This window comes from Nicotiana tabacum, chromosome 7, assembly GCF_000715075.1.
Source record: "Nicotiana tabacum cultivar K326 chromosome 7, ASM71507v2, whole genome shotgun sequence".
NCBI classification, from domain to species: domain Eukaryota; kingdom Viridiplantae; phylum Streptophyta; class Magnoliopsida; order Solanales; family Solanaceae; genus Nicotiana; species Nicotiana tabacum.
In genome coordinates, this window is record NC_134086.1 from 66,629,982 (window position 1) to 66,655,707 (window position 25,726).

Here is a 25,726-nt window from a genome sequence, read left to right on the forward strand (position 1 = left end):
CTTATATATGCATACATATTCTTTTTGAAAGGTAATTTTCATATAAAAATATACAAAAAAAAATTGGGTATCAACACCTGCCCCTCTTTTTCCGGGAAGGATGAAAGAGTCGTCGGGTAAAGATATGATGTCCAATTTTGACCGAACGAAATGGTTCGAGGAGACATAGGTCGTACTCTGGCTTCTGAGTTGCCTACATATCCCTGGTCTTACAGGAATCAGGCCAGTATACTGATGGAGACTTTTCAAAAACGGATGCGATATTGAGGACGAGGTGAATGGTCAAAGTCTAACAGGGCTACGGGAACTAGAGCGGGATCGCCCCTGCTGAGATGGCCGTTGCTCGCCGGTTTACCTGCAAATGAGCAATACAAGCGTATATTGTGCATAAATTTAAACATGATGCAAGTTCCCATCAGACCATGAATGCTGTCTTTGGACGATTAGGATGACGTCCTCAGACCATGATGTCCTGGTCCATGAAGCGTATAATAAAGGATTCGCAGGCCATGAAATGATGCTTTCGGGCTATGCGAATAATGCCTCCGAACTATGATGTCTTTGAATAATGATATGCAAAAGATTAAAAGGAGTCCTCAGGCCATGATATGGTGTTCTCAGGCTATGAAAATGGTGTCTCCAAACTATGACGCCTTCAGATGATTTGGCGATATTTCAGCCCATGAGATGCAGTAGGTGGAAATCTTTCAGCTGATGGGATACAATGGGTGGCAATCTTTCAGCCATGCAAGTGTAAAGGTGGCGATCTTTCAGCCATGCAAATGTAAATAAGGCGGCGATTGTTCAGCCATGCAAATGTAAAGGTGGCGATCTTTCAGTCATGCAAACGTAAAGCCATGCAAACGTAAAGGTGGCAATCTTTCAACCATGCAAATAAGGTGACGATCTTTCAGCCACACAAATGTAAAGGTGGTGATCTTTCAGCCTTGCAAATGTAAAGGTGGCGATCTTTCAGCCATGCAAATAAGGTGGCGATCTTTCAACCATGCAAATGTAAAGGTGGCGATCTTTCAGCCATGCAAATAAGGTGGCAATCTTTCAGCCATGCAAATGTAAAGGGGGTGATCTTTCAGCCATGCAAATAAGGTGGCGATCTTTCAGCCATGCAAATAAGGTGGCGATCTTTCAGCCATGCAAATGTAAAGGTGGCGATCTTTCAGCCATGCAAATGTAAAGGTGGTGATCTTTCAGCCATGCAAATAAGGTGGAGATCTTTCAGCCATCAAGTGTAAAGGTGGCGATCTTTCAGCCATGCAAATAAGGTGGCGATCTTTCAGCCATGCAGATAAAGGTAGAGCTTAACCTCGGAAGGCAGAATGGTAGCCTTATGCAATGCAAGAATGCAGACGGAGGTAGAGCTTAACCTCGAAAGGCAGAATGGTAGCCTTATGCAAGAAGTAAAAGGGCAAAATGATAATAGAATTTTCTTAGCTAATAGCGGATTGCGATATTGCGACTGCTGGGGATACTGTGTCTACTGGGGACATTGCGTGCGGATAGCAGCTGTGAGTAAGTGCAGGGTTCTGAGAGTTGTATTTCTGAGTAATGTGAGTCTCGTGAGTGTATAGTATATTCGATGATTTTGCAACTCAAGTGCCTGCATCCAAAGAAAAATCATGAGTTTTGTAAAGAGGAGAGGTTAGTTCAAATCCCTGCTGGCTCTGCTTGACCTGCTCGGCTTTGATCTGGTGATACTGCATGTATCATTAGGGTAGCGTTGCCAAACAAGGAAATTTTGGTAATAAACATGCATGATTTAGTAAAGGTATACATAAAAACATAATTAAGAATAGTTTTCTTTTGATGAACCAATGACTGCGACGTGGTTCAAGACATTGCAACCCTTATTGTTACGGAATTTTGAGGATCCTCCTCAAAATTCTGCCCCAGTTTACTGGGTTGATGCTTTTGACTGTTGTTTGCGACGATTGGCTGAAATTACTTTAGAATTTTGAGGGTCCTCTCCTCAAAATTCTGCCCCAGTTTCCAATTGTGGGGGAAATGAAATTTTTATTGCATTGTGACCGAACCCATAAGGATGCCTACGTATCCCCTCTTAAACGGGAATCAGGTCAGGCACAGTTCAAATTACATCATATAGGAAAGCATAAAGATGACATATAGTAATGCTTGACTGCATCTGAATTAATTGGCTTTGGCCAGACTTCTTCGTCAATTTCTGCAAGTATGGGGGCTTCTCCTGTCAAAACCGGGTGAACCATGTATGGACCCTGCCAATTGGGAGAGAATTTCCCTTTGGCTTCATCTTGATGTGGAAAGATTTTCTTTAACACCAGCTTCCCCGGTGTGAACTGTCTTGGCTTGACTCTTTGTTGAAGGATCTGGACATTCTGTTTTGATAAAGTTGACCATGGCAAACTACATTCATCCTCTTCCTGTCTATGAGGGCTAGTTACTCATAACGATTTTTTACCCACTCTGCGTCATCGAGTTCAGCTTCTTGTATGATCCTTAGGGAGGGAATTTCTACCTCGGTGGGAATGACTGCTTCTGTACCATAAACCTGCATATAGGGGGTTTCCCCAGTTGATGTGCAGACTTTGGTGCGGTACCGTAGAAGAGCAAATAATAACTTCTCGTGCCACTATTTATGCTTCTATATCATTTTCCTCAATATCTTCTTAATATTCTTATTGGCGGCTTCTACAACTCCGTTCATCTGGGGTCTGTAGGCTGTAGAATTCTTGTGTCTGAATTTGAAAGTGTCACACATGGCTTTCATCAAGTCACTATTGAGGTTAGAGCCGTTGTCGGTAATGATTGACTCTAGGATCCCGAATCGACAAACAATGTGGTTGCGGACAAAGTCTACCACGACCTTCTTGGTTAATTCTCTATAAGATGCTGCTTCAACCTATTTGGTAAAATAGTCAATTGCTACCACGATAAACATGTGCCTTTTTGATGCGGCAGGTTCGATTGGTCCAATAACATCCATTCCGTAGGCAGCGAACGGCCATGGTAAGCTTGTTGCATTAAGCTCGTTTGGAGGTACCTTTATCATTTCTGCGTGTGTCTGACAACTGTGGCATTTCCGTACATACTAGATGCAGTCCATTTTCATAGTCATCCAAAAGTAACCAGCACGGAGTAACTTCTTTGCTAAGATGAAACCGTTCATATGTGGACCGCAGATCCCTGCATGAATCTCCTCTAATAACTTGGATGCTTCTTTCGCGTCGACACACCTTAGTAATCCCAAATTAGGAGTCCTCCTATACAGGATTCCTCCGCTGTGAAAGAAATTATTGGATAACCTCTGAAGTGTGCGCTTTTGAGTAGGATTTGCAAGTTCCGGGTATTCTCCTTTCGCCAAGTATTCCTTGATATCATGAAACAAAGTCTTTCCGTCTACTTCTTCTTCAACCTGAGCACAATAGGCTGGCTGATCATGGACCTTTACTGAAATAGGATCAATGAAGTTTTTATCTGGATGTTGTATCATAAAGGATAGGGTCGCCAATGCATCGGCGAACTCATTCTGGACTCTAGGAACATGTTGGAATTCCGTCTTTGTGAACATTTTTCTCAATTCCTGTACATAGTGCAAATACGGGAGTATCTTGGAGTTCTTGGTTGCCCATTCTTCCCGGACCTGATGTATAAGTAGGTCTGAATCTCCGATCACTAGCAACTCTTGAATGTTCATGTCAATGGCCATTTTGAGCCCTAGGATGAAGGCTTCATACTCAGCCATGTTGTTGGTGCAGGGAAACCTGAGCTTGGCGGACACCGGATAATGCTGACCGGTTTCTAATACTAGGACTACTCCTATGCCAACTCCTTTGAAATTTGCTGCTCCATCGAAAAACATTCTCCAATAGGATTCTTCAATGTATTCTCCTATGAACGATACCTCTTCATCAGGAAAATACATTTTTAGGGGTTCATATTCTCCATCCATAGGGTTTTCAGTAAGGTGATCTGCTAGTGCCTGTCCCTTGATTGCCTTCTGAGTGACGTAAAAAATGTCAAATTCGCTCAACAGGATTTGCCACTTGGCTAGCTTGCCAATGGGCATGGGCTTTTGGAAGATGTACTTTAAAGGATACATCCTTGATATGAGATATGTAGTATAGGCATAGAAGTAGTGCCTCAGCTTCTGAGCTACCAAGTCAAAGCACAGCAAGTGCGTTCTAACAGAGAATACCGGGCCTCATACGGGGTGAACTTCTTACTGAGGTAATAGATGGCTTGCTCCTTCCTCCCTGTTTCATCATGTTGTCCCAGAATGCAACCAAAAACTCTATCTAATACTGCAAGGTAGAGTAATAGAGGTCTACCTGGCTCTAGCGGGACCAAGACAAGTGGTGTTGACAAGTACTCCTTGATTCTATTGAAAGCTTTTTGGCAGTCATCAGTCCATTTGGTAGCGGCGTCCTTCAATCAACATCTTAAAGATTGGCTCACAGATAACCATAGATTGTGCTATGAACCGGCTGATGTAGTTAAGTCTCTCCAAGAAACTTATCACGTCCTTCTTGTTCTTTGGCAGTGGCAATTCTTGAATAACTTTGACCTTTGATGGATCCAGTTCTATTACTCGGTGACTCATAATAAACCCAAGTAGTTTCCCAGTAGGAACCTCGAATACACACTTTGCGGGATTCAGCTTCAGGTTGTACCATCTCAATCTATTGAAGAACTTACTCAAATCTTCCATGTGATCAGTGGCCTTTTTGGACTTGATGATAATATCGTCTATGTATACGTTTATCTCCTTGTGTATCATATTATGGAAAATGGTAGTCATGGCCCTCATGTAGGTGGCCCCAGCATTCTTTAATCCAAACGGCATCATCTTGTAACATACATCCCCCATGATGTAATGAAAGCCGTTTTCGCAGCATCTTCTTCATTCATCCAGATCTGATGATACCCAGCAAAACAATCTACAAATGACTGCAGCTCATGCTTGGCGCAATTGTCGATCATGATGTGTATATTCGACAAATGGAAGTCATCTTTCGGACTGGCCCGGTTGAGATCCCGGTAGTCGACATAGACTCTGACCTTCCTATCCTTCTTTGGTACTGGCACGAGGTTGGCTAACCATGTTGGATATTTTACTACCCTGAGAACTTTAGCTTTGACCTACTTAGTGACTTCTTATTTAATTTTCAGACTCATATCAGGCTTGGACTTTCTGAGCTTTTGCTTTACTGGTGGACATGTTGGATTGGTTGGCAGTTTGTGAGCCACAATATATGTACTCACACCAGTCATGTCGTCATATGACCAGACGTATATGTCCTCATATTCCCTTAGAAATTCTGTGTACTTTTCCTTTTCTGACGGTGACAAAATGGACACTGATTCATGTTTCTTTGACACTCTCTGCATCTCCCAGGTTAACGACCTCAGTCTCGTACAAGTTGGACTTACGTCTATTCTCAAAACTTTCAATTTCTTTAACAATCACTTCTGGTATATCTTCTTTCTCTGAATCTATGTTTGTTTGTTGCGTTATCTCGTTGCATGTCACAGTCATCGGCTTATCAAGATAAGTAATAGTAATGCTGTATAAGTAAAGTAATGAGAGAAAACAATAGTAATAAGTGTTGATTCATAAGAAAAAATCAAAATGCTTTGATAAATTGCATAATTGTCTTAAACATTGGAGATCTTATTGCAGGAATTGAAAACATGGGAAAATAAAATCTTTCAGTAAATTAAAATAGTGCTTGTTTTAGCCTTGCTACCCCAAGGCTCGTCGGGCTCTGGTTGTCCTACCTGTCTAGTTATTGAGGCAGACCCTTCTGCTTACGACCTGTATGGAAGGGCCTTCCTCCCCCTCCTCCTCGAGAACAACATAATAGTCCATGTCATTGTCTTCTAGGAACAAATTCCTCACCGCTGCAAGTGCTTCTTCTTCTTCTTCTTCTGACCCATAGATAACACTAGCCGGTGGGAAAGTCCGCTCCAAGTGTGGTACTGGCTGCTCCAGCGGATAGTAAGGACCGTGCCATGGTGGCGACCAGTGGTTGAATTACTCCCAGGTGTACTCATATCCCAGACCGAAGGTGGATCCATGTTTCTTGAGTTTTATGGGCTTAACAATTCCTTGGAGGTTTTTACCGAGCCCTTTGCCAGGTTCATACCCACACCAATTCAGTATACTCTCGATCTTGTTATCCCACCATTTGTCTTTGTCAACAACATTCACCCTTTCGATGTGATGGTAAGTTTCTCCTCCTAGATTCCTTCTTCCTTCGATTGATGGAATGGTCTGGCGACTGTATATAAGATTGCTTCCGTTGCCGTGAATGATTACCTCTTGATAGTTCCATTCGAATTTCACTACCTGATGTAGTGTCAATGCCACATCCCCAGCAACATGAATCCATGGTCATCCCAGTAGCAGATTGTAAGATGCTGGTACGTCTATCATTTGGAAGTCAACATCGAACCAAGTTGGCCCCATTTGCAAACATAGACTAATCTCCCCAATGATGGATCTTTGGGGGCCGTCAAAGGCTTTCACGTTGATAGCTCCATCCTTTATCTCGTGCAATCCTTTGCCCAATTTCTTGAGTGTTACCAGTGGACAAATGTTGAGGCTGGAACCTCCATCAATTAGGATCCTGGTGACAAAGTAATCCTCATATTGCACAGTGATATGCAGTGCTTTGTTGTGCCCCAACCCTTCAAGCGGTAGCTCATCCTCATGAAAAGTAATTTTGTGACTCTCCAATACATGTCCGATATGTTAGCCATTTCTCCGCCAGTAATGTTGTTTGGCACATATGCTTCACTCAGCACCTTCAACAGAGCATTCTTGTGTGCCTCGGAATTTTGTAGCAAAGCAAGTATGGAGATCTGCGCCGGTGTTTTGTTCAACTGGTTGATGACCGAGTATTCCTTGGCCTGTATCTTTCTCCAAAGATCGTCTGGACCTGTCTCAATGATGGGTGACCGATTGGAGGCCTGCTTGCTTGACTCAGCTAGGTGTTCCGGGGTATAGATCCTACCAGTTCTCGTCATACCCTGTGCGGCAATAGTTTCCTCGAACCTAACCTTGCTTTTCCTCCTTACCTCAACTGTATAGTCTCATGGTATAGCCTTTGTGTGGAATGGAGTCATGGCCGACATCGCCACTAGGATCGGCGCGGCTATCTTCACTTCGAACAGAGCATGTTTCTTGGGTGGTAAAACTGCAACTTCGAATGGTACAGGTGCATTTGCTGGAGACACGAATTCAACCTCAATTGGTGCTGGTGTCTTTGCAGATGACGTTGTTTCAAATTCCAGTGGTACTGACATATTTACCTCAGCGTCCCCAGAGTGCTGAATCTAGACCACGATCGGGTTAAGAGTAACTATTGGTTTCTTTAGGTCATCACCTTCTGTGATCAAACCGATCGATCCCTCAGGATCCCAATCATCCTCTATTTCAATCATGTGAACGCCTCCACCTTTGTGGTCTGGCAGCGGGTTATTGCGAACATTCGAAGTGGGTTCCTTTGCCCCAATAATATTGTTGTCAATCAAAACCTAGATTTTGTCTTTCAAAGAGCGACATTCGTCGATGGTGTGTCCTTTCATGCCGGAATGGTATGCACAGGATTTGTTTGGATTAACCCACTGAGAAGGGTTCTCAAGGGTTATTGCAGGGATAGGGGTGACGTAACCAGCAACTTTGAGTCTTTCGTACAAATGGTCAATAGGTTCAGCAATGGCTGTGTATTGTTTAGGAGGTCTATGATCAAAATTTGGTCGAGGTCTAGGAAAGTTTTGGCGTGTAGGAGGTGATTGATAACGGGATGGTTGAGTATTGTAGGCTTGGTAAATATGTGCGGGTTGGGAATATCTGGGTGAAGTAAGCTGATATGTGGGAGGTGAAGGTGATTGATAAGTGGGTGGTAGAGCTTGGTATGCGGGTGATGGTGTTTGGTAGTATAAAGTTGTTTGATATGTGAGTGGAGGTATTGGGTAAGTTTGGTATTTGATAAGAGATTTGGTTCTCTATGCAACCATTACGGCCCCTACATCCTTTTTCTTGGATACGCCACCAGACTGCAAAACCTTATTTGTAGCTTGCAAGGCCTTGGAGTTCGTAACCATACCGCTTTTGATGTCCTCTTCGATCCTTTCACCTAGCTTGATAATATTAGAAAATTTATGGCTCTCAATCAATATTAGTCGCTCATAATACTACGGGTCTTGAGCCCAAACAAAGAATTTGTTCATCTGTTCCTCCTCTAAGGCAGGTCTGACCTTAGCAGCTTCGGACCTCCAGCGAGTAGCATACTCGCGAAATATTTCTGTAGGTTTCTTCTTTAGATTCTGAATGTAGAACACATCCGGCGCATTCTCCATGTTGAACTTGAACCTATCCATAAAATCGGACGCCATGCCTACCCAACTTGACCACTTCTTCGGATCTTGGCTAATGTACCAAGATAGAGCATCTCCTTTCAGACTCCTCATGAAAAGCTTCATGCGGATTCTCTCGTCTTTCCCTACTCCAACCAGCTTGTCACAGTATGTTCTCAAATATACTCTTGGATCCCCTGTACCATCAAACATTTCGAACTTTGGAGGTTTGTACCCCTCGGGCAGTTCGACATCAGGTTGTATGCAAAGATCTTCATAGTTCAGCCCTTCAATTCCATTGCTTCCTTCAATGCCTTGAATTTGGCTAGTCAATTTCTTAAGTTCATCAACCAGGTTCCTGATGAGCGAGTCTTTATCATCAGACTCGGGTGTGTTTGCGATGGGTTGGGTGGAGTGTGGCATAGTCTCCACATAGATGGGGGTGTTATGATGGGTGTGGAAGTGGTTATTTGTGGAGTTCAAGGGTTCTGAGATGAGCAGTGGAGCGTTGTTTGAAGTATGGCAGGTATTGCAGTGGCGGTGAGGAGCGGGATGGTTTTGTTGCTTTGGGATATTTTGTGGAGGTGTGGGATTTTGAGCATTTGGGAAGTTGCCAGATTCTGAACCTGATCAAGTTCCTCTTGGAACTTCAACAGCTTTTGTTCCAATTGGGATGCATTTTCTTTGGAAACATGAGTACCATGGGCATGAGTGACCTCTACCCGTTAAGTTGGGTTCTCCTTTCTGGTGTTGTTCAGATCTTCCATCTTCCCTTTGTTCTTGTTTCTGACAGGACTAAGAGGATGAGTGGGTGGAGGGCCCCTGGATCTTGTGGAATAAGATGATGTTGCCAGAGTGCACGAACTAACCTTTAGGGAGGGGAATAAATAAACAAAAAGTAAAAACAAAAAGGTAACAAGTTAGTGAGAATTATAAGAAAATATTGCGATATTTAAATACATAGTGCAAGAATGTGAATCGTGTCCTATTTGGGAACCTCTTTGTGCCCGACGTAGGCCTAGCGACAAGTTGATTTGGAGAACTTAGAACGCTAAATGCCTCATTTTATTGATTAAAATAGATGAATCCCAAATCGACACTAAATAATAGGAAATAAAGTTACTAATGGCCATTGGCCTTATTACATTTCATAAAGCAAAAGAAAACTCATGTCTATTGGGTCCCAGAAGGAACTTCCCCAGACTTGGTATCTTTGGCTCCGTCGAACAGCTTTCCCAACTCTCGAAGTCCCAGCAATAGGTAGGCTCTGGCTAGATGTCTGCCCTCATTTCCCTCAGCATTCTGGCAATCCTCGATCCTTTTGAGAAATTTCCTTTCTAGCTCTACTATGCCCCATTCCAAGTATCCCAGTCATTTGTTGGCACCGACAACCATGTCTTTCCACTCTTCAATCAGCTTTTGGTTGGCTTCCTGTATCTCACGGTGCTCGCTTTCGCATTCCTGAATCCTTTTGCACAGTTGATTGTATTTGACCTATGCCTCGGCCCTCTCATCTATGGTCCTGTGGCCCCTAGAAAGTCCTGACTGGCCTAGACCATCGTGATTAGATTCTAACCAGCCTGAATAGTAGGGAGCGCAACCAGCGTGGTATCTGTCTGGCTCGATAGTATCTCTTCCCATGATGATCTTGCAATGCCACATATGCTGAGCTTGGCACTTATAAGGACTGTCATCAGCTTGGAAGTCATCCCGAAAGTGACTCATCTTGTCGACCCTTGGTATAACCTGCTTCCTACCAACCTGTCTCATAACTCAGAGAGGGACATAAGGGTAGGTTCCTCTCAGACCGATTAATATCAGAAATGGCGCATCCCTAGATCGGACGATAAACCATTGGAACATCCAATTTATTTGATCCTCAGTTAGGTTTTCAAACAGCTCTAACCATCCCTTGGTGTCTTCTGGCTGGGCGAACATGTTGGGCATGTAATTCATCCGCCTTGGATGATGGAAAGCTATATGATCATCCCAGTCCCTTCGCTAAATCTCTTGTCGGCATTCACCACTTTGGAGATGTTCTATGAGCCAGAGCTGGAGTAGCAAATTGCAGCCCTCGAAGTATTTGGCAAATCGTTGACACTTCTTCAAGGCTCGGTATATCTCTGCAAAAATTATGGGCACAATGCTGAAAGGTTTCCCACCAATGCCCTTCATCAGAGTTTTAATTACCATAGCCAGCCTGGTATGGATCCTTGCTTTCTTCATTGGAAACGCTATCAACCCCAGGAAACAAAACATAAATACAAAGACCCTTCGGTGAATATGTCCTAATGATGTGATGGAAAATTCTTCAGGATAGGTACGGTAGGATTTGCTGTGACTGTACCTCTCATACAAGTAGTCGAAGGGGATATAAGATTCCTTCAGACATGTCAGTTTTGGATTCTTCTTCAGACCCATCATTTTGGGAAAACCCCTGCCCTTGCGGTTCTCAGGCATTAACAATCCCGGTGTTTCCCATGGTATACTAGCCAATCCTCCTATTTCTTCTAGCAAGGGTGTCATTTCAATGTCCCCGAAGTGGAATACATCCCTCTCACAGTCCCAGAACAAAGTAGCAGCTTCTATGATCTTGTTGTTGGGTTAAATCTCCAGAAGAGAAGGTAGATTGCCCAGATATTTCCGGACAAGAGTTTGATCACTAGAGTGAAGATCCTCCCACCAGCTTAACAATTTGGGTGGATGTTGGTGACCATGCCGAATCTGGGGACTTCGTGCCTAAATTTCTGCAAAATAAAAGGGTTATACCTTTACCCCCACCGGACTCGACTATTTAATATCAAAAATTAGCATAAAAACATTTAGTTCTCCAAATTAATGCACAGAACGTGGTAGTGTACGTTTGGGTTTTTGGGAAACCCAGTGGACTTTGGACAAGGCTATCTTAAAGAGTCATTATACGGACAACATAACTGACTTGGTTAGGTTTGACCATGATGCATGCACAGTTAAACAGAGTAAGGTTTCTATGGGGTTTTAGACTGGTACCCTTGAGCGGACAACTCAAGGGGGATAGGCACGGAACCGTCTACTACACCATTGATCGACTGGTTTTACCTCAAATACGCCTTTTTTGGATTTAGGTGGTGATAATATCAAAAGAGAGCAACCACTCATTATAAGCGTTGCTATAGTATTTTGTTTGGCACGAGTGGAATATGATATTGAGCATGATTATGCAACAATTAAAGCATGTTGTCACATATTTGCACGTTAGGAAAACAGTAAATACAACAGTTTTTTCATAACTTAAAGCGGTAGTAAAGGAAAGCAGTAAAGGAAAGAAACAAAAGACAAGTCAGTTTTGCAATCGAAAAGACATTTGAATGCTTGAAAGAAAAAAACAGATAATTGCGCGTAAAGAAGCATAAATTCACAATAATAGTCTGAAATGGTAAAAGCCTAAAAGTCCCCAGCATATTAGCCACGCTGTCGCGCCCCCTTTTTCCTCACGGAATCAGGTTTATGACATTTGGATGGACAACTCATTCCTTTTGGGAATTGGGTTTGATTTGAAGAGTCTCCACCTAATGATTAGGGTGCATTAGGACACCAAGAGGGTTTGATTTGAGTAACCAGAGATTGGGTAAGTGCTTGAAATTATTCCAAGGGGAAGGTGTTAGACACCCCTCAAAATCCACTAGTGTGGTTCCCGGCCAGACAATTATTGTGAGTTTAGGGTAAAATTAACATGTAGACAAATAAAGCTCAAATAGGAGGGGATTTCACATATAAAGAATTGAAAATAGACAAAGTTTAAAAGAGCAATTTGAGGAAGCGGATTCTAGAATGAAAATGATAAAGAAATAAGATTAAAGGAAAGGGGGGGTCCTAGGTTTACTAAAAATATGGATCACCACACAACATCCGGTAATCACTCCTCGATGAGGGTCTACACGTGACGTTATCACGTGGTCATCATATACATATCTACCTTTCCTACCCTGTTAAGGTATTTAAAGCGCAGGTTGGTCTCGTTTACTTATTGCATGCTATTACCCGTCTCAATCCTATCTGTCCCGGAGGCATTTAGGACTACTAATCCTAAAGAGAGGGATATTGGGCTTATTTGTAGTTTCAAAGGTAAAAACTCTAAGGCGACATACAAAACACGTATTGCAAGTTGAGGGAAAGCACATAACAAGTAGAGGCTCAGATATACCTCCTTGAACAAAGAAGCACGTAATCAGCATGACTTACACATATTGTTTAGGTCTGATTATTATAGATGAAGAAGGACGGTTACTGAGGCAGTTTTAGTTTATTACATAACTCAGATAAGAAGTTCGAATCAGGCCTGCCTGCTAGTTGTAATAATTAATAGAAACAGATTCAGCTTATAATTTTACCTTGAGGCTTGCCTAAGCATTGGACAAGGATCTTATAGGCATGGTATCTATTGGATTCAAAAAACAAGGAAACAACAAGGCTCGAAGTAAACTGTTTTGAATGCATACTCGTTAAACTTGCTAAGTGATATAATCAGATTGTTAAAAGTGAGGCGGGATTTAACGAATTGATTAAAAGTCCTGCGACTGATACTAGTCATTATTACTGGGTGAATCAGATTTTTTATTAGTAACACCTATAGGCATGCTTTCTATACATTGTTGATTTTGAACCTTGTAGACATGGAAAAATGCAGAAAACCTTATTGCTATAGTATCTAAATGCATAAGACTAGTTTTAATCCTACAAACATGGTATCTAGGTGTAATTGAATACGCAAAATTGAGCAATCCTATAGGCATGACTTCTACATGTATTTGAATATGCAGAATTCAAAATACCTATAGACATAATTTCTATATGAGAATTGGATATTCAGAACAACCTATAGGCATGATGTCTATATGCATTTGAGTATATAGAATTCAAAATACCTATAAACATGGTATCTATATGAGAATTGGATATGCAGAATTCAAAATGACATATAGTCATGATTTCTGTATGCATTTGAATATACAGATATTCAAAATACCTATGGTATCTACCCTTTGCATACATAGTTACCCACTCTTTTCACTAACCATCCCCAAGAGTTTATTATAAATTATTACAGCCCGGAATAAAATAAGAATACATCCAAAAAATATAAATAAAAGTACAACTAGAGGAAGCCTGATTCTGACTTCCTCACTGAGTTATGAGGTAAACCAACTCCAAGAGATCATGATCCAAAGCCTTTCTCCCATTTGAGTGTGTCAAAGTTCCCTAAAAGCCTCAATGGGACTCTAGCTATGCTCACACCCAAATGTATTATTAGAACATGGTTAAGTGCAGTGTGGAAGGGCCAGCCCTCAAGTGTCCAAGTTCAGAGGGAGCTCAAAGGGTCCCAAGGCAAGGCTCACAAGAGGGGGCAGAACTTAAAGACTAAGAAAGGGTGCAAGTGAAGAACAAAATGTTAAAGGGGGAAAGGAGAGGGAAACAGCTACAAATAAGTACCTATAAGGGGTCCAGGGGAATAGGAAAATTATGAAGAGCCTATTACTTAGGCAAGGGCATGCTTTAGGCATGCCCAGTAATGGAGAATGCTTGCATACCTATAAGCCTACTAGAACACACATTATTAGAGGCTAGGATCTCAGGGGATCAAGTTTGATTCATGGACAATAATTTGCAGTATTGTCGTGCCTCAAACCATAGCACGAACACATAGGGGTAGGGGTTTGGGATTCATATTAGAACAGGCAGAAAGAAATTTCAGCATGCTAGAGTAAGTGTTGAACTATACAGAAACAGTAGGCGGACAAGCATACAAAGGTAATAAATAAACACATTGTTATGGTGCTGAAAACCTTAAATCAGGACATACTCGTTTTAAAAGAAGCAAATAGAGAAAAGCAGGCAGCAGGGCTTGCAAATAGGCCACAGTACAAGTAACAAGAGAAAATACTTTTGAGTATGGGTATAAGTTCAGAAAGACTATGAGTGTTGGTGTCAATGAAGAGCAGGTATTTATAGTGTGAAAACTGGCGGAAAAAAGGTAAGAAATAATTAAGGAACTGGGTATCAATTAAAATCAATTAGTACAGGACTTCCTTTAATTAAGGAGTTTAAACTTAAATGGTAATGAACAAAATTATTTAAGAAAAGGGATCAAGTAAACATCTTGTGCAAAGTAGGCAATTAGGGGTAGATACATAGGAGTTTACTTAAGGGAAGAATTTTGAAATACACGATTAAATAAATAATGTAAAAATTAATTAGTACATAATTGTCAGGACCCAAAATCTCAACCCGGTCGTGATGGCGCCTCTCGTGAGGACAAGGCCATCCAATAAAAAAATAGTACATCTCTTTATAATTACTTAGCAGGAATAAGTCTAAATTATGGGCAATATAATCTTAACTGCGAAATAAACGTGATAGAACAAGGAAAATCATCCCAACTCAGCCCGAAATCGGGGTGTCACAAGTCATGAGCTACTACAGAGTTTACTAATATTTTACAAAGTCTGGAATTATCATAAATAACAAAGATAAGGGAGAAAACGGGGTTGTGGACGTCAACAGCTACCTCGTTACTCCTAGTCACCGCCTGGCCTGGAAAGAATCAGCGCTTAGGAGCGAACTCAGTTCTGCCTGTATCTGCACACATGGTGCAGGGAGTAATGTGAGTACTCCGACCCAGTGAGTAATAAAAATAAATAACGACTGAAAACATGAAATCTCATAACATCACAATATAGCGCTATCCCAAGCAGTAAAATCAGTTATACAGTAAAACAATGAGTATCAGATAATTCTTCTTTTAAAACAGTAAAGACAAATAATTTCCACAGTAAGGATAAATCAAAAGCTTGCCCCTCGGGCTCAATATGTAAATCTCAGTATAGTATCAGCCCCTCGGGCTCACTCCCAACTCACCAGCACACAACATCAGCCCCTCGGGCTCACTCCCAACTCACCACACACAAGCAACGGCCTCTCGGGCCCACTCCCAACTCACCTGGGTACCCTGCGCTCACTGGGGGTGTGTACAGACTCCGGAGGGGCTCCTACAGCCCAAGCGCAATATCAATAGGCCTGAAAGCCTTCACACATCACACACGAGGCCTGAAAGCCTCCTCACATAACACTCGAGTCCTGAAAGCCTCCTCACATCACTCAACATATCCTCACGTATGGCCCTCGGCCTCAATCAGTCCAGAAAATAATCATAAGCCTCTTGGGCATCAGTAAACAATATTGCTCAGCTCAACAGCATTATAAATATCATTAAATCTCGAGTTGAGTATAAATGTAGCTGAGTTCACAAAATAATATAATTCAATTGGATTTAGTTCAAATAATATTTCAATTCGTGAGGGAAATAGTGATGTAAATTCACAAAAGATTTTAGATAATTGGCATGAAGCCCAAATATGGCAATAAGCCCCAATCATAGTGAAAAACAATAAATATTTATCAATTACGCGGTAAAAATATCAACTGGGATGGACCAAGTCACAATCCCCAATAGTAAATGACCCCGCGCTCGTCATACAATGCGTGTCTCATCTCAACATAGCAGTATGTTGTGCAATCCTAGGTTTCAAACCCTCAGTGCATCATTTAAAATCATTACTCACCTCGAACCGGTGAAATCTATAGCTTGCGACGCCTTTGCCCCTCATATCGGCCTCCACGCGCGTCGAATCTAACCAAAATCAGAGCGAATACATCACAATATGCTAAGGGAACAATACCCAATCGAAAATACTCGAAAAACGCTAAGAATCACGAAGTTGGCAAAACCCGAGCCCCGGGCTCACTTCTCGAAAAATTATGAAAGTCACATCACCGGATTCCTCGTCTCGCCACGAGTCCGTACATATAAAATTTACCAAAATCGGAGTTCAAATGACCCCTCAAATCTTCAAATCTTATTTTCAAATCCCTAGGTCCAAAATCCCCAATTTACACCTCAAAAACATGTAATCTAGTCGGATTATTCGATGATAATACAATATTATGGAGTAGAAATAATCACAAGTGACTTAGCTCAAGATTTCTCATGATTTCTTGCTCAAAAATCGCCCCAAACCGTGTTATTTCGCAAGAAAATAGGTTAAAAAAAACGAGCAGAAATGCAGCAGCTTTTAATAAGCAAATCTGGTCGCTAAAGAACCAAATCTGGTTGCTAAAGTGCTAATCTGGTCGCTAAAAGTGCCACACCAGACCTGATGCACCAACACTCTTTAATTTTACTAAAAAGGCTCTAACCCCTTCATACGAACTCGGAATTAGACGATTCTTATTTCTATGAGTTACAAATAATAATACGAATACAACCCTTTAATCGAAACTCAATTCGGAGCTCATTTGCCCAGTGCGATATTCATTTCGCTCGTTAAACAATTACTCATGTTTCGCGTCAAAAACCCAATCACGACTTGATAAAATTAGACCCAAATTTCCAGATCAGTCCTATAATTCATTATCAATATTCCGGAAGTCTCTGAATCAAATTTGGATCTCTAGAAATAAAAATAAACCTTTAGATCATTACATTTATGCTCAAAACGGCAAAAATCTTCCAAAAACTCTTCCAAAATTTTTCTGAGCCTCATGGGATCCCAACAAATATACTAACAAGTCCCATAATATGACACAAACTTAGTTGTTTCTTAGAATCACCAAAAACAACGCAAAAATACTAAATTCACTTCGGATTCAAGCCTATGAACTTTGAAACTTCTAATTTTCACATCCGATGTCGAAATACGTCAAAACTAGTACGAATGATCTCAAATTTTGCAGACAAGTCCAAAATGACATAACGAAGCTACAGCAACTCTCGGAATTCCATTCCGAGCCTCGGATCAAAATCTTACCCATCAACCGAAATTCGCCAAAATACTAACTTTGCCGATTCAAGCTTAATTCTACACCGGTCATCACAAAAATATTCCGGACACACTCCTAAGTCTCAAATCACCTAACAAAGCTATCTGAACCATAAAATTTGCATTTCGAGCGCTCTAACACATAAGTCAATATCCGATTGACTTTTCCAACTTAAGCTTCCTTAAAAGAGACTAAGTGTCTCAAACCTTACCAAAATCATTCAGGAATGACTTCAAATTTTGCACACAAGTCACATTCGACATTACGGACTTGCCCCAACTTTCGGAATCGCATTCCGACCCCGATATCAAAATTTTCACTTCCTGTCGAATTTTCTCAAAAACCTTCAAATTTCTATATTTAGCCAAACGGCTCCAAAATGACCTACGGACCTCCGAATTCCCTTCCGATCGCGCTCCCAAATCCAGAATCACCATACGGAGCTACTCCTAGTCTTGAAATTCCAAACGGACATCAATAACACTGAAATTCATTTTTAGCCAAACTGATGCAATTTCTTCTAAAATGCTATCTTCCACAATAGGCGCCAAAACGCTCCCGGGTTATCCAAAACCTGATCCGGGCATACGCCTAAGTCTGAAATCATCATACGAACCTGCTGGAACCTTCGGATCCCAATTCCGAGGTCGTTTACTCAAAATTCCAATCCTAGTTCATTTCTTCAATTTTAAGCTTTCAAAATCAGAATTTCCATTTAGATTTGACTCCAAACTTCCTGAATTTTAATTCTGACCATACACACAAGTCAATATACCTGAGATAAAGATGCTCATGGCCTCAAACTGCTGAATGACATGCCGGAGCTCAAACCGACCGATCGGGTCGTTACAATCTCCCCCACTTAAACATATGTTCGTCCTCGAACGTGTTGAGAACTACACTGAAGTAGTCTGAAATCACTTGTTTAACACCTCATGCACCTTCCCATGCTACCACCACTCAGTTGAGCACATTAGCTCGATAACTTTGTAGATATACTCCCTTATTCAAGCAAATAAGCCATTAGGTCCAATTCCAACATCCTGAATTTCTTGCCGAGCCTGTTTCCATCATACGACCAGCATATCAATCTCCACACGCTGTACCCAAACATGGCTGCATAACTTTGCTGAATTTACACTTTGCATCACTTTACTCATAGGACCACAATAACATTCTTTAAACATAATAGTCGAAATTCCACAAATCTGATGCTCCCATTGCATCTCATGACCTACATAAGTCTTGCTCTAGTTTTTACAACACCGATACGACTGAAGAGATGTGCCGAAATTCATAATCAACTGTTGAATCAACAATTCATTGGATCTATACTCCTGACAAGTTCCATTACCTTGTCTCAAACCAAAGAATGATCTTTGCTCTATAATATACTTCATATAATCAGTTTGCACTGACCCCAAATCTAGTAACCTCGTCTCACCCAGTACGACTGCTCAAGCAATAAGTCACCTCGGACATAATCAAAAATCCCACAAGACGCCACAATGTGCTAGTGGGCTACCAATTCGAACGCGATACAAAAGGAAGGCGAACTCTGGGAGGAACTACTCAACTCGCACACTAACATGGACTTCCTCAGAAAACAGGGAAACAGAATACACATAAAAGCAAATATGGGCACTGAACTGAACATCACACTGTTGCGGCGCGCAACCCGATCCAAACAACATACCCATGGCGGCGTGCCACCCGATCCACATATAGAACTCACATAAGGAGATACACGTCGAGCTGAATAGCTCACCACATCCAAATACCGAATATCGGTCATAAACACACTAAGGTGCATAATACCATTCCCAAGGAAACATATAGCGTTATAGGCTACAACTCAAGCACAACTGAGGTGCGATACATGATCTAAGTCTCAAGAGCCATCCTGCTCATATAACATCACCGCTGAGCGGAACCTCAACACATAAGGAATTTACCAAGCCGTCTCACAACTCATACATCACAATATATCTTTACATGTGTTGACATACAAGTTGTCTAGCACATGTATACACATGTACTACATCATAGCTAGCACATGTATATGAGTTGTATAGTAGGTGTAATACAAGTTGTCTAGCACATGTATACACATGTACTACATCATAGCTAGCACATGTATATGAGTTGTATAGTAGGTGTAATACAAGTTGTATAGCACATGTAGACACATGTACTACATCATAGCTAGCACATGTATATGAGTTGTATAGTAGGTGTAATTAGGTGTATGGCAACTAATAGATTAGGTGAATTAGTATTATAAATAGGCCTTGTAATCTTCTCTTCTAGATATGAAATATAGAACTTCTTTGGTTTCTAACATGGTATCAGAACATTGAAGTTTTTTCATCAGTTTGTTGTTGGGAATTTTTTTTCCCGTTCGAAATATTTTTGTTCAGAACAGTCTTTCGTTGCTTTGATTCTATTTCACTATTTCCGGCAATTTTTTGCCCCGGCCGCTTCTTTACAGATTTTTCTACTCACTATTCCGACCAAAGTGGTACTGTCAGAATTTTTTTTCCTGACAACTTTCATTTTCCAAGATCACTGTTCCGGCACTGTTCACTATACTGTTCACTATTCACTGTTCACTGCACTGTTCATTGTTCAAATATTACTATTTACTGTTCACTGTACTGTTCAAATATCACTATTCACTGTTCACTGCACTGTTCTTGACTATTTGATTCTGCTATTATTCGGGTGCAAGATGACTAAAACGAAACCTACCGTTGATGTCATTCCGGTTATGTCCAAAATTACGGAGAATAAGTTCATGGGTTCCAATTACATGGATTGGGGTAAGACGATCCATCTCTATTTGCGGAGCATCGACAAAGAGAACCACTTGGTTGATGATCCACCCAAGGATGAGACTAAATCAGTCTGGTTAAAGGAGGATGCAAAATTGTTTCTCCAAATCAAGAATTTGATGCACAGTGAGGTAAATGATCTAGTTTCTCATTATGATTATGTGAAGGATCTAATGGATTATTTAGATTTTTTGTACTCTGGCAAAGGAAACTTGTCTCGCATGTATGATGTGTGCCAGGCATTTTACCATCCATCCATGCAAGATCGCTCTCTCACCACTTACTTCTCAGAGTTTAAGAAGGTGTATGATGAGCTTAATATTATATTGCCGTTTAGTCCAGATGTGAAGGTACAACAGGCTCAGCGTGAACAACTGGCGGTCATGAGTTTCCTTTCTGGTCTTTCTCCCGAATTTGAAGGGGCCAAATCGCAGATTTTATCTAGGACTGCTATCTCTTCCTTGAAAGAGGCCTTTACAAGAGTGTTGCGTACTGAAAAGTCTCATCCAGGTCCGACAGCCACGATCGATAGTGGTGCTCTGCTTAGCCGCGTCCAAAAGAATAGGAGTCATAGTAATCGCAATCGGAGTAGCGATAGTCGAGACCTAAAGCAAGGGGAAGTTGAATGTTTTTATTGTCATGAGCTCGGTCATACCATACGTTATTGTGTGAAGCTTCAGAATAAGAACAAAAGATCTCAGTATGCCAACATCGCCACTTCCGAGACTATTTCACCATCTCAGTCATCATCTCCTCCTATCAATACTATCCCCGAGTCAGGTAAAACCACTAAGTGTCTCCTCTCTTCGTCATCCAAATGGGTCATTGATTCTGGTGCCACAGATCATATGACAGGTAACTCTAAACTCTTTTCCACTTTTCAGTCACATACCCAATGTTCCACAGTTACTTTAGCCGATGGGTCTACCTCATATGTTTTAGGGTCTGGCACTGTTAACCCAACATCTTCTCTTTCCCTTAGTTCCGTCTTAAATTTGCCTGATTTTTCTTTTAATCTAATATCTGTCAGTAAACTTACTCGTACTCTAAATTGTTGTGTCTTATTTTTTCCCAATTATTGTCTTTTTCAGGATCTTACGACGAAGCAGATTATTGCTAAAGGTTCTGAGTCTGGGGGTCTCTATGTTCTTGAATCACAGGTGCCGAAATCCATTTCTTGTTCAACTGTGTTGTCTCCCTTTGATGTACACTGTCGATTGGGTCATCCATCCTTGTCTAGTTTGAAGAAGTTATATCCTCAGTTTCAGAGTATTTCCTCTTTAGATTGTGAGTCATGTCAGTTTGCTAAACATCATCGCCTTCCTAAAGTTTCTAGAGTCAATAAACGGGTCGACTTACCTTTTGAGTTAGTTCACACCGATGTTTGGGGTCCATGTCCTATTATCTCTAAAACTGGTTTTAGATATTTGGTTACCTTTGTGGATGATCATTCTCGTGTTACTTGGTTATATTTAATGAAAAATCGTTCGGAGTTGTTTTCAATTTTTTGTGCTGAAATAAAAACTCATTTTAATGTTTCCGTTCGTAATTTAAGGAGTGACAATGCAAAAGAATATTTTTCGGATTTGTTTAAAGATTATATGGCTACAAATGGTATTCTACATCAATCTTCTTGTGTTGACACCCCTTCTCAAAATGGGGTTGCGGAACAAAAAAAATAGACATCTTCTTGAAGTAGGCCGAGCACTCCTCTTTCAAATGAAAGTGCAAAATGTTTTTGGGCTGATGCCGTCTCTACAGCTTGTTTTTTAATAAATCATATGTCATCTTCTGTACTTCATGGTAATATTCCTTACAACATTCTTTTTTCCTCTAAGCCATTATTTCCTATTGAACCCAAAATATTTGGTTGTACTTGTTTTGTTCGTGATGTTCGTCCACAGGTAACTAAATTAGATCCAAAGGCCCTTAAGTGTGTGTTCTTAGGGTACTCACGTCTTCAAAAAGGTTATCGGTGTTATTCTCCAGATCTCAAAAGATACTTAGTGTCTACCGATGTCACATTCCATGAAAATTATCCGTTCTTTTCTTCATATGTTTATAACAGTCCTGAGGAAGAAGATGATATTTTGGTCTACACTGTCACACATCCAGTTAGTTCTCCAACACCTCTTCCTCAGTCACCCGTTTCCCTCGATCGACCATCCGAGCAGCCACCTGTTCTTCATGTGTATACCAGGCGACAACAAACCTCAGAACCCGATCCTTTACCTACTTCTGCTTCGTCGGTAGATCCAACCTCCTGTGTTTCAGATCCTAGTTTGGATCTTCCTATTGCCATTCGCAAAGGTACACGACAATGTACTTATCCTATTTCTTCTTTTGTGTCTTATGACCATTTGTCTACTTCTTCTAGCTCGTTTATTGCATCATTAGATTCTACTAGGATACCTAAAACTGTTCGTGAAACATTATCCCACCCAGGTTGGCATGATGCAATGATAGAAGAGATGATGGCTTTAGATGAGAATGGTACTTGGGAGTTGGCCGATTTGCCCATTAACAAAAAGGCTATTGGGTGCAAGTGGGTATTTGCTGTTAAGTTTAACTCTGATGGGACAGTAGCTCGCCTTAAGGCACGCCTTGTTGCAAAAGGGTATGCACAGACCTATGGAGTCGACTATTTGGATAATTTTTCCCCGGTCGCCAAGTTAGCTTCTGTTCGATTATTCATTTCCATGGCAGCTACTTATGATTGGCCTCTGGATCAACTTGATATAAAGAATGCTTTTCTACATGGAGATCTTCAGGAAAAAGTATATATGGAGCAACCACCTGTGTTTGTTGCTCAGGGGGAGTGTGGAAAGGTATGTCGTCTTCAAAAATATCTTTATGGGCTGAAACAGAGTCCCCGTGCTTGGTTTGGCAGATTTAGTGAGGCTGTTCTAGAATATGGGATGAAGAAAAGCAATTGCGATCATACGGTGTTTTATAAAAAGTCTGATGATGGTATTCTTTTATTGGTAGTATATGTTGATGACATCGTTATTACTGGAAGTGATATTACAGGAATTTCAACTCTAAAGTCTTTCCTTCACACTCAATTTCAGACGAAAGATTTAGGGCAACTAAAGTATTTTTTGGGAGTTGAAGTTACACGGAGCAAGAAAGGCATCTTCTTGTCCCAAAGGAAATATACTCTTGACTTGTTAGCTGAAACTGGAAAGTTGGGATCTAAACCATGCAGCATGCCAATGGTTCCTAACACACAACTCGTGAAAGAAGACGGTGAGTTATTCGAAGATCCAGAGAAATATAGGAGATTGGTTGGGAAACTGAACTATCTTACAGTAACTCGTCCCGATATCGCATACTCTGTCAGCATTGTGAGTCAGTTTATGTCTTCCCCAACAGTCAGGCATTGGGCGGCTCTGGAGCAGATTCTTTGTTATCTAAAGAGATCTCCAGGACGGGGTCTAGTATATAAGAATAATGAACACACTAACATTGAGTATTTCACAGATGCAGATTGGGCAGGGTCAAAAGCCGATAGGAGATCCACGACAGGATATTACGTTTCTGTTGGTGGAAACTTGATTTCGTGGAAGAGTAAGAAACAAAATATCGTATCTCGATCTAGTGCGGAAGTAGAATACAGAGCTATGGCACAATCTGTGTGTGAGGTTGTATGGGTACATCAACTATTAAGTGAAGTTGGCTTCCAAACTACATTGCCAGCAAAGTTGTGGTGTGATAATCAAGCTGCTCTTCATATCTCCTCTAATCATGTATTTCACGAAAGGACTAAGCACATTGAAATAGATTGTCACTTTGTTCGTGAAAAGATTCAACAAAAGCTCATCTCTACAGGTCATGTTAGAACTGGAGATAAATTGGGAGACATTTTCACAAAAGCTTTGAATGGAGCTCGAGTTGAATATATCTGTAACAAGTTGGGCATGATCAATATATATGCTCCAACTTGAGGGGGAGTGTTGACATACAAGTTGTCTAGCACATGTATACACATGTACTACATCATAGCTAGCACATGTATATGAGTTGTATAGTAGGTGTAATACAAGTTGTGTAGCACATGTATACACATGTACTACATCATAGCTAGCACATGTATATGAGTTGTATAGTAGGTGTAATTAGGTGTATGGCAACTAATAGATTAGGTGAATTAGTATTATAAATAGGCCTTGTAATCTTCTCTTCTAGATATGAAATATGAATTATCTGACCATGAAATAAGACCGCGACTATCCTTCCATAAAGAGCGCATTGCTGAAATAAACACAACTGGCCTGACGTAAGGCTCACTTCCACATTTAAATCTATCCTTCGACCTCAAGTCGAACCTGATCGTTCCAAGCTAGGCCAATAATATTTCACAGGTCTATAACCCAATAAGCAGAGTGCCCTCCAGGCATAAATTCTCAAATGGATGATATTACCAAAATTCTCATACTTGGTTTAAATTTCTAATTAATCAAGTGACTACATGTCACACTTATACAATCTTCATGTGGGACAAGCTCCCACCATCTTCCGAAATAGTTAACGGGTTCGCACATTCAAACCACCGGCTGCACTAACGCTGAAAAGTGATCAAGAATCCCTAACCAGGATGCAAAGCCTTTCTCACAGAACACCGGTCTCAGGTGATACTGACATCAATACCCATCTTACTCAAAACACTGGAACTCCTTTCCTGCTCATCCGAGCTTGTGACATCACAGTCATTGACCAAACTGCGATCTTGGAACTTACTTCAAATTCCATACCACTCACTGCACCTCACGTGCCGATATACGATAGACATGATTTCCATCACAACTCTAGAACCGCCGATAGGCTAATATTTCATCACATAAGACTTTCCATTTAACTTACTTCGGGAGAACTATAGCAACATACAGGCGAATTCTCATAACCGTCGAATATGCCAATATCTAAGTAGTGGTCCAAGCCACCATAACCCTTCCGGGATTTGCCTCCACATAACAAGCCATAACAGAAGAATGTTTCTGAACAAAATCAATTATGGTGGCCGACAAGCCTCACACGTACCGCCACAAATCACTTGCATAACTTGCTCACGCTGAAGGAACTAATCACTGACACCAATATGCCAATTCAACTATGGTTAATCAACCTACCTCCTTCCAATTTACCCTTAATTGCCTTGGAAATAATACTTCTCCATTCAACACATAACATACTCCATCTGCACTTCTCCGGAGTGACCTTGGATCACGAGACCATGCTGTCTCAAATCCCACGAACCATTTCATATCTCCCAAATGCTACACCGCAAGTCAAAATATTATAGAACATTTTGGGCACCTTCTCATAAGCTGCTACAAAGCTTGATTCTTATCTGTATCTATAATGTCGACATCATTAGGCACCACACTTTGCCCTTTGAATTCATGAGGACCGTTACTGAGAGCCACCCGCTCCGACTTGGCCCCAAATGCAACCACTCCACTGAATTTTATAACATATGAATACCCTCTCTATGAAGCACCCAGCGGGATCACTTCCCTCAAAGCCTGCACCTATACGAGGCCTAAATCATGAATCTTCCCTCAAGTCTGAACATGAGCCAATAAGGCTAACCATAACATGCATTCAACAATTCATTTACTCAAATTACCACTCGTGGTCCTTTTCCGTAGACGCAATAACCCATCAATACGCTAATA

General features: G+C 41.1%; 1 protein-coding gene across 1 annotated transcript; it reads left to right on the top strand.

The window, feature by feature from the left end:
- The first annotated feature begins 19,945 nt into the window (after positions 1-19,945).
- On the top strand, positions 19,946-23,930 carry LOC142162130 (uncharacterized). The gene is made up of 6 exons (XM_075218442.1): positions 19,946-20,903; positions 20,991-21,073; positions 21,140-21,513; positions 22,117-22,825; positions 22,916-23,797; positions 23,880-23,930. Exons 1-6 carry the CDS (start codon positions 19,946-19,948, stop codon positions 23,928-23,930), a joined length of 3,057 nt encoding a protein of 1,018 aa, XP_075074543.1.
- The last annotated feature ends 1,796 nt before the right edge of the window (positions 23,931-25,726 follow it).

Coding starts and splice junctions, on each gene's coding strand:
- LOC142162130 (XM_075218442.1), top strand. CDS start 19,946: ATGACTAAAACGAAACCTACCGTTGATGTCATTCCGGTTATGTCCAAA. Junction 21,074..21,139: donor TTTCTTTTAATCTAATATCT/GTCAGTAAACTT, acceptor TGTCTTTTTCAG/GATCTTACGACGAAGCAGAT. Junction 23,798..23,879: donor TTCATATCTCCTCTAATCAT/GTATTTCACGAA, acceptor TCATCTCTACAG/GTCATGTTAGAACTGGAGAT.